Source organism: Oryza brachyantha, chromosome 10 (genome assembly GCF_000231095.2).
Source record: "Oryza brachyantha chromosome 10, ObraRS2, whole genome shotgun sequence".
Lineage (NCBI taxonomy): Eukaryota > Viridiplantae > Streptophyta > Magnoliopsida > Poales > Poaceae > Oryza > Oryza brachyantha.
In genome coordinates this window covers 8490667-8501437 of record NC_023172.2, presented here as the reverse complement: position 1 = coordinate 8501437, position 10771 = coordinate 8490667, and the positions used below count along the sequence as shown (strand labels likewise).

The following is a 10771-nucleotide window of genomic DNA, read 5'->3' as shown; positions in this document are numbered from 1 at the left end:
GTTCTGCCTGTCTGAAACTCTGAATTCTTGAAGGTTTATTGCTCAGTGCTGCATATGTTACTCTGGCAATGCTGCAATGTCAGCTAAAGAGATTATTTTACTACTGTTGATATGTTACCTAAATTTTTAGTATAAAGACTTAATATCATATTTATAGTGAAAAAACATAATAAATTATTAGGTATCCAGAGATAATAAAATTTGAAGTATAAAATTTTAATGCATCTAGATATTTTCTTAACTACCATAAAATTTCTCAGAAGAAACATTTGCTACTGCGTGTGACAGATTTACCATTCAGTCTGGTGCAGATTTGCGTTGCCATATACACTCTCTGTTTTATTATTTAACGTTAACTTTTGAATTTACGTTTAACTATTCCTTTTTCTAAAAAATATACAAATATAGAAAATAATAAGTCATGCTTAAAGGTCTTTCAGTAGTAGATTAAATCATAACAAAATGATTAATAATTACATAAACTTTTTAAATAAGATGAACGAATAAATGTAGACCCAAAAGTCAACAGCATACAAAACGGAGGGATTACCATACTTAGACCCCGTTTGTTTCCCTCTCACTTTTTCTAAGTCTCTGTCATATCGAATGCTTGGATACTAATTATAAGTATTAGATATAGACTATTAATAAAACCCACCCCATACTCTGGACTATTTCGCGAGACGAATCTATTGAGCATAATTAGTCAATGATTAGCGAATGTGATGCTACAGTAAATATTTGTTAATCGTGGATTAATTAGGCTTAAAAATTTTGTCTATTGAAATAGTTTTTATTTATGCAATTAGTTTTGTTATCGGTCTATATTTAATACTCCTAATTAACATCCAAACATCCTATGTGACAACAAGGGACTAAAAAACGTCTCTGCATCCAAACAACCCCTTAGTCACTATGTTTTGAACTAGGTAAAAGAGATACCGGTTTCAAAAAAAGGTGGAAATAGAGATATGAAGGTACATGTAACAAATTAGCACCCCATAGTTGGCTTATACTTATGCTTATAAGCCAAATTTTAAATTTTTAACCTTAAATTTAGAGTTGATTTTGATGGGTTTTCACCGAAGTTTATTTTTCAGCATTACATTTTAGATCACTAGGAACGTGTATATGAAATTTTTATTCATAAGACAGGGCATAGGACAGGGTCTAAACAGGCTAAGGTGAATTCAAAACAGGTCTGCCGTCCAAACATATGGCGGCCAGGGCATCACTACTGATTTTGAGAAATTTGGGCGCTCTCATGGACAGCAACAGAGAAGCCTTCGGTTGGTACAACGGTTCTTTGCAATTGAACCGACAAGGAACTTCTTCGATGCCTCAAGGGTGGTATTTTTTTTAAAAAAATATAATAGTATTTTAATATAAAGACACAAAAATATGGGTTTCAAAATTATAAAAGTAGATATCTATCGAACGGGTTGTGTTCAACAGCCGACAGACCTCTTTTATTGGCCACCTAGGTGACGATGAGACCTATATATCAGCTTGCCACCCAACAAAAGGTAGTCGGTCGGCTTGGTAGTGCCCGACACCTGTAGGTGGCAGGCCTGGCATGGGGTATGTCGGTCCATCCTGGCTGATAGGTACCCGCTGTCTAGCAACTGCTTGATGGGTCTTCGTTGCGGCAATTTCCCATCCTAGACCATTTTTTTTGCGACTTTGCGTTAAAAGTATTATTTTTTAAAAGATTTATCAACGGTGATTATGGTTGGCATGGAGATAAAGCAAAATTTTAGCATGCTCATGTGGTTAAATGGACAAGTGGTGGCCTCTTGGTTGTTCGTCTTGATATCATGTTAAATATTAGAGACATGTTTTATGTAATTAGATAATTGTATAAATCTCTAGGGTCAAAGAGATGGTATATAACGTTACATCCATACAAATAATATTTTTTTAAGTACCTCTGAGTAGACGTGAGCCATTCATTGAAGTGGTGTATTAGAAGGATATCTCTGACAAAAGAAATACATGGCATCATAGTAAATGAAGGATAAAACTTTGTACTACGTAACTAAAATTGCTTGCTAGCCCGGCCATTGCATGCGAACAAAGGGAGACGATGGGTCGTGCCGTCTTGATGAGACTGGTTTGGGCATCTGCAGCAGCAACATGGTCATGGACTCATGGCGCCGCGCTTCTCATGGACAAGGATGGCTCGCAGTGCCCACAACCCGAGCATTCACCGACACGTCATTGTGGGGCCGATCAGGAAGCCGTCCGCTATTCAAGCGGGGGAGGGACATGCTGGACAGCCTCATCTAGCCACAGCGAGGCCATTGTCTTCCTGACATCATCAATGGGTTAAGCCTTCTTTCATTTGGATTAAATTTATTTGAAATGAATTTACAAGAAGGCAACCTCAAGGCTATCGACAAGAGGCGGCCGAGCCCGACGACGAATACTAGATTACTGAATTGCTCTTCCACGTGAATTAAACAAGTGACTAACATAGTCATTACAATAAACTATGTTATGTCCTTTTCTATAATTAATATATATCCCTGAGTTGCTCCAAATTTGTTCAAGATGTCAGTTGAGAAAATAGAATAGTTACGTGGTAACTAAATTCTAATGTACAGTTCATTTGAAAAAATAAATTCCAATACATGGCTTCGATCAGTGCCAGCTATGGGTAAAAACGGTTTGGAATTTTTCTAGAATCCAGACTGGTATTCGGATTTGGAATCAATCGGTCGGAATTTTTTCGGAAATTTTCGGATACGGTAACCGTAGTATCCGTTAGAACGCGGAATCGGTTGGAAAAAATCAGGAAAAAAATTTGTAATTCCGAAAGTTCACATGAATTAAATTTTTGGGCCCAGCCCAAATTACCGCCACGGCCCAAAGTGGGTGGCTGGCTAGGCTAACCCTAGCCGCCGCCACCACCAGTCCACCATGGCCACACACTGAGTCACAGAGAGGCAGGCAAACACACCGACGGCGGTTCACCGCACTGAAGCGGCCGAGCGTGCAGGCGTCGACGGCGTTGACCCTCTCTTCCAGCCTATTATGATGTGCTATTCTCTTGGTTACTTTGATACTTTGAGAAGTTGATATGTTGTTTTAAAAAAGATTTGCATACACATTTTGAGGTATTTCTATATTCTGGTAAATTTTCGATACCGTATTCGGTCCGCTCCATATTCTATCCGTTACTTAATGTTTAACCAATTTATTGTTTTATTTGTATTATTTATAAAATTTTAATATTGTGACTATTGTTAATTTATGTATTTCAAAAAAAAGAAAGGATATAGAAAACTTGATATTAAAATAGGTTTAAGTGAATATAATAACAAAAAAGTGCAGACTATAGAAAAGAAGTGTATAGAAAGAAGAAAAAGAAGATTCAGAAAAATAAAAAATGAGAAAGTAGCATAATTTACTAGACAAGATGAAGAAGTTTATTTAGAGTCATCTAATAGAGAGTAAGATTCTTATTTATAACTTCTAGGTAACAACAAATTATTTTAGACTATTGTTTTATCAAATTTATTAGCATGTTGTTTAAAAGACATATATATTATACTAGTATTGACATATAAGTTAGTAAACAAATCATAAAGTTCATGGATCTTTAATAATTAGAAGAACTAAAACTCTATATGAAATTACATAGCATGAGCCTAGATATTATAACAACTAGATATAAACATTTTGCCTTATTAGATATCTTTATCTATGGATGAGATTCAGACCAACGAAACCCTTTAAAATGGCATCAATACCAAAGTAACAAACACAATATAAGTGTGACAAGGATGAAGTCAACCATAGTAAATTTTTAATGTTTACAAAATAGAGTTTCAATTTCATATCAATACTAGAGGAGGCACGAACAATTCGAATATGCACCACACATAAAATATTCTAGGTAGATGTTAATTTATCAAAGAGCTTGGCAAGCAATTTATAGCCATCATAAAATCCTTATCAATTTATACAGTTTGTTCAGTTCTCCATGTTATGTACACATGTCTGATTTTCAACTGGTTAAGTATAAAAAGTTATAATCACAATTCAGGTTCTAGAAAAAATCATTTTGTAGTCGGCTAGTTAGCAACATCAATGACTAGAAGGGAACTACATGACTATGAGCACCTAGTATATATCTATTGTCTAAAATATATGCATGTCAAGTATCCCAATGCATTTCAGTTTAGGGCTTAAAATTCACACGAAGATTTAGTTATGCCATTTAACTCGGTTTGAGCAGATTTCGACGATTGTGTTATGGTCGTCTCTAAAATACTTTTGTGGCAAGCTAACAACCTAAATTTTGGCTTTATCTATAGTATTAAAAATATGCAACGCCATCGTCCGTCCAGATCAAATCATGCAATGGGCAATTCTAATAAGCAGCTGCTTGGTAGCCAGATTCTGAGAATCTAAAAAAACTCTTAAACCCAGCTTCTCCAGCTTCTGGATTTTTAGTTCACTTTTCAGAATTTATAACTATAACTACAGATTCTCAGAAGCTATGAACCGTTTGGGACAGCTTCTAGCGGAAGCCGCTTTTGAGAAAAGCTGCAGCTGGAAGAAACTCTCCCAAACAAGCCCAATGATTCGTTCATGTGACTTTGCGCTCAAAAGAAGTACAAAATCTGCTACGTGGCCTAGTGGATAGCGTTCATGTGACTCTGCGCTCAAAAGAAGTACAAAATCTGCTACGTGGCCTAGTGGATAGCGCTCAGTTCTACAATCTTTACAGTCTGGGTTACAAGGAGTCAAATTTATTAAAATTTGATTGGCGCATGCAACTAATTAATTATCAAAATTTAGATTGTACTTCCAAATTTATAGTGTTTTTTGTGATATTTTTTTATAGATTGCAAATTTAACACCAAACTTTTGTCATTGTCACCTAAATAAATTCTGAAATAAATCATTATTATTCTAATTTTATGGTAGATTATTTTGATTGTGGTACAATATTGTCAAGCAAAAATATTTCTACATATAAATATTATATATTTCTACTACTATCATAAAATAGAGAACGCTTCCGTGATTCATGATCATTGATTCGATAGAACTTGCGTTTAACCAGATTACAAAAAGAAGTCAGTAGCCCAACGAATAAGGCACATGTCTACCATGCATACGGACATACAGTTAGGGGTGTAAGTCGGCTAGCCCGCGAACCCTCTTGGGTTACCCCTTAATTGACTTATAAGCGGGTTGACGGATCGGACCACTTACACCCTTACATACATTCGTGGGTTCTGCAACATGTAACGTCTCTTCCTCCACGTACACAATTTACAGTAAATTAAATGGCTAACAAAGAGTTTGAGTAGAAAACTAGAAATATGTGAATACCACGAGGAAACGACCAGAGGCGGGGATGGTGGCTAAATAGTATTATGCCATGAAAGATACAAGAACACGATACAGGTTCACCAATCCAACTGGATTGGCCGCCGCCACCGAGTTCAAAGCCACCGATCACGCTACGTTTCTACCCCTATATACACACGCACTCCTCATGCTTCATACGCACCTCGCCAGCTGCACAGACCAGCTCAGCGCAACGCCCATTCTAGCCCAACATACTAGCGATTCGGCCTACTAGCTTGCTTGGTCCGTGGGCTTGCCTCTCCTCTTCAGATGTCCTGACAAAATCACTCCCTCCACGTTTGCAATTTACAGTAAATTAATTTTTAAAAAATAACTTAAGTAGAAATACAATCAACATTAAATATAGAATCTCAATAGCGCTAGAACCTTATTTCTATCTTTTGTAATAAAAACTAAGCAGATGTTTCACCAAAAACTAAGCAGATGCTTAACCTGAGTAGGAAACGAAATTCACATTTAATTTGGTTTTCGGTCCACCGTTTAAGAATTGCACGGCATATAAGGCTTGGATGGGGTAGAAGAAGGGCTCGCACAGAGAATAAAAAGGGAAAAAATAGAGAAAAGAAAAAAGAAAGCCAAAATAAGGAGAGGGATAAAAAAAATTAGAAATTAAAAAGTTCTGAGTAGCGGTCATTGTGTACCATTTAAAATTGAATATTTACATCAAATAAAAACTCAGAGGGGTAGGACCAGAGAACTTGGTTAAAAATGGTGTAACCGGGTTACCTGAGTCTCTATCGTTATTTGTTATAAAAAATCTATGCATCTTATTTATTTTATTTATGATATTGAACACAATTTACTATTCTCAAATATAAACTTTCCGATGCAACGCACACTTCCTAAATATTGTATACTGACCAGAATTTACTATTTCTGACTTGACATATGATTTATTTTCAAAACTAATTTTTAAAATTTTTTTAGTTTGCACAATTAAAATTAAGGCCGAATGCAACACGTGAGCATTTTTTCTAGTTATATAAATAATTGGCGTAAGGAGTTTCTACGATACCATCTAAATTCCAAATTAGATCATTCGCAGTTAGCAATCTTGCTATGTTACTGCTACTGAAACCTGAAACTATATGGAGGCAAATTTTTGTCATCCATCATCCACCTTCCGAGACTTTGGGGACGGTCACACCGCCTTCTGCAGGGCTGGCAGTGGATGCATTGTCCCATTGCTTGCAGTGGAGTTGTTTGCACGGATGAGGTCGTAACGGGAAGACGGTGCTGCTTTGTTCTTCACCGTGGATGCTGATTTCCGGCTTTTATCTTTTCGCTTCTATTTATGATTATAAGCTAAAATTTAAATTTTTAGCCTTAAATTTGAAGCAAATTTTAGAATTTTTTCACCGTAGTTTATTTTTTGGAACTGACATTCAGGTCGTTCCAAACACATATATTAAAATTTAATTTATAAATTATTTTCCAATTTACAAATATAACATTTATTTTCTCCCAGAAAAGCCAAACATTCACCCAGTTGCTCTCCTCAATCTTGATCAAGTGCTGCATATTTTATTTATATTTTTCTTCCTTCATTTATTCTCAGGTCTAAATTGTTGTGTATAACAGTGAGTTTGTAAACTGTATTTTGTTCTTCATTTTTTTTAAAAAATAATGTGCACTGATTAATATGTGGATAATCTTTTTGTTGGAAAATTTACAACTATTGTAAGGATAAATCTGTATCTTGTAGTGTGAAAGACATGAGTGATTGGTTGGAATATCTTCCCTTCCTGTTGGATGATGCATTGTAATGAGGCACGGCATTTGATATAGGATTCGCTTGCTGCGGTTCTCAAGGAACTCATTGCAAAAGTGCTATAAAATATTTAATTGATGGTTAAAACAGTCCAGTATTTTATTTGTTGCTTCATAGACAATATATACCAGATACTGAATTTTATGTAGATCAAAGCCATTTCATCTATCTTTATTAATTTCTTGCCATATAATGAAAAACATTGATATGCCATTTTATTTAATAAAAAGAAAACGTTCATTAAGAATCTTAATGGCCTAATAATCACTTCATTATCACGCTGAAGACCGTTTGAATCGGGTGCCCCTGCTCTCGGTAAAAATGGTCCTAGGGTATCCCAGCAACTCATCTAAATTTAATTTTCTGCATCTTCATTTGGATGTTTATCAAAAACAGTTTATCATTCATATCTTTTTGGACTCTAGCTGATCATCCATATATAACATCCTCCATATCCCTTTAGAGCATAGAGAGAACATCTAAATATGAAGTTTTCCTCTCCTAATATGGATGACATCAAAAAATAAAGGATGAGATGAATGTTCTATTGGAGCTCAATTTTTACTCTTTATTCTCTATTTTCAAGATGGAGGATGGGATGTATGTGCTGCTGGAGATGCTCTAACCTCTACGTCATTTGCATGCACTTTTTTGTAAAACAAATTTGAAATGGAACTTTCAGTTGAAAAATTCTATTACAGACATTTTACTCGAAACTGAAAATTACTCAAAGATGAGTATAGATTTTATACAAATATTCCAGACATATCCAAAAATCAACTTTCAAGAATTCAAATTTTAGATAGCTTTCAATCTATTATAATAAATAATAAAGCGTTTGACAGAAAAGGGCATAAAAAATGTTGCGCACGTATTAGGCCCATAAAGCCCATCAGGCCCACTTTCCGTTTCGTATTCCGCCGGAATCCTTCTTCGATTCGTCGTCGTGCTCAGGCGCGGCGGCGACGCGCCGCCCACATAAAAAACCCTTGCGCGGCGGCTCCGGCCGGACGAAATCTTCCCCCAAGCATCCTCTCCTCGAGGTCGCACGCACGAACGAAGCTACCGCGCAGCACCAGCACTCCGCGCGCATCCCGGTAGCGTTGAGGTCGATCGCACGCAGCTCCGACGCCGATGTCGTCGCCGCCGTCCACCGTGCCCCCCAACCCTCGGTAACCCCTCGACCGCTCGCGCCTTCCGCCTTCTCAGGATAGATAGCAGCGCGCCGCAAAATTAGCTGGTAAATTAGAGGCGTCGGGATTTCGTCTATCACCGAATCCCCCCACTTTGGATGCATTCTTCTTACTTTACCACTTGATTAAGATTAGATCAAAGGCAGGTTGCGTTGTGCAATGCACGCACGCGCTGTTCAATTCCCCAACCCTTTTCTAGATAATACATTAGTGCATCCAAATGCTTTGCAAAAATGGTTCTCCAAACATTTGGTGAAACATTTAGTGTTTGTAAAAATAGGTCTCCGAGTATACGAGATGTGGTCCATCTGTGTTTATGAAATATGTACTCATGGACAAATCTGCGAAACAGTACGATTGAAGACATATTTTTTGTTTTACCGATTAAACATAATCTGGTGGTAACAAGTTGTGATCCTGTGGCGATTTGCAGGATCCATGCGCGTGCTAGCAGAGCTGGCCCAATCAGGGAGTGCCAAGGCAAGAGCAAGTTCTTCATCGAGCACCAGGCCACGTGGGAGAAGGAAGGGAGGAACAAAGGCTACGACACCAACGTGCACGGCTGGCGATTCGGCCACGAGACCACCATCCCAGAGGGCGAATTCCCCACATCCCGGGGATCCAGCAAGCCGCTCTGGAGCGAGCAAGACAAGGAGGAGGCCCGCCGCCGTCACCGGGAGGGCGAGGCGGTCCAGCTCCGGCAGCGGATGGAGCGAGTGAGGATGCGGTGGCGAGAGAGGTTCGGCGCCGGGAAGGCGCCGCCGCCGCCGCGTAGGAAGCAGCTTCATCACAATGCTGAGGAGGACAGTAGGCACGCCAAGAATGTCCAGATGGCCGTGGACGCCATCAACAGGAAGCACCCGGGAAGAAACTACGAGCTCTGGGAGATCTCTGCCAATGGCACCGTCGCTGAGATTGGAGCGTCCTACTGCCATTACAATTTCACCGCGTACTCCCCGAGCAGCGGGTTCGGGTTCTTCTTCGCCGAGACGAGCGAAGATGCTAAGTGCGAGGACCAGGTTCACTCATGGTGCTCCATCGAAACGGGCGAAATTGGTATGGCTATGGTTTCTTCTCTGCTTACTTTTATTCGAATATATGGGCGTTTTGTTGCAGTCTTTTATGATCAAATGACTTATCCCTCCGTTCTATATTATACTAGATTCATACATATATCAATGCATATGTTTTGTATATGTATCTATACAATGTGAGAAAGTCTTATAATATAAAACAGAGGGAATATTTACTTATCACATTTGATGATTGGACTCAATTCCAGTTTCATGTGCTGTCATGTAATACCTGTGCTTAAATGCCTGCATGCTTCATTTGGATGGGACATGCAGTTTTAGTTTTAGTTCTCTACCACTCGTTTGAGGTCTGAAGTAAACTGGGAACATATTAGTAGATTTGTATAATCTTTTAATACATCATGTATTGACCACAGTGTCAAGGAATTTACACTTGAAAATTGTTGAAGGATAAGTTTGAAATAAACAGGAAGAGTGAGGTGGGCTAATTATTTGGACACAATTCTAATTTTCAATAAATCCGAGTGGATATTACCGTATAATTAGGCCTATTCTTCTGGATACACAGTAATCAAGCAAAAGTATGGAGAGTTCCATAACGATTTATACATCACTTATATGGGGATTATACCTTATATGTTTAATCTATTATTGCACTTTGGATTAACTTGTATTGTTCTCTAGCATAATCTATTTTAGTTGTCGGCCTTTTGAAAATTGCTTCTGATACCAAGTCCACATTAGAGTAGTGCAGTACTACACTATTATCTCATCTGGAAGCTATTTTGTCCGAAGATATCCAATGGTAGTTTTCCAGCAAATCTTGCAATGTCTTATTTCACTACTTGGATTATGTTGGCGTTGTTTGATCACTTGATTCTCATATTCTCTGATAATGTCCTGATGATCACTTTATATTAATTTGTTTTTTTAAAGGGTATTGTGCGAGCTGTATGAGCGATTGGTTTTGCCTTGTACACCCTAGCCGGGACAAATTCATCTTTGGCAATGAAAGCTTTCATTGCTCATGTACGGAGGGTATCTTTGATTAAATTTTTGATCTTATCTTGATAAGATGACTGTCATTGTTGACAGGGCTTATCTTCTACTCCCTCTGTTTTATAATGTAAGACTTTCTAGTCTTGTCTAAATTTATATGGATGCTAATAAATCTAGATATACATATAAATTATATACATTCATCAATTGATGAATTTAGACAAGGCTAGAAAGTCTTAGAATATAAAATGGAGGCAGTAATAATATTTACTCCGTTTGTCGCATAATATAAGACTTTCTAGCCTTATCTTGGTTTATATAGATGTAAACAAATCTAGATACATATACAAACCATATACATTAATCAATTGATGAATCTAGATAAA

At 37.6% G+C, this 10771-nt stretch overlaps 1 protein-coding gene across 1 annotated transcript; it reads left to right on the top strand.

Moving 5' to 3' along the window:
• Window positions 1-8104: 8104 nt before the first annotated feature.
• LOC107305138 lies at window positions 8105-10538 on the top strand. Its single transcript, XM_015841797.2, has 3 exons — window positions 8105-8331; window positions 8786-9408; window positions 10323-10538. Exons 1-3 carry the CDS (start codon window positions 8294-8296, stop codon window positions 10436-10438), a joined length of 777 nt encoding a protein of 258 aa, XP_015697283.1. The 5' UTR covers window positions 8105-8293; the 3' UTR covers window positions 10439-10538.
• Window positions 10539-10771: the final 233 nt, after the last annotated feature.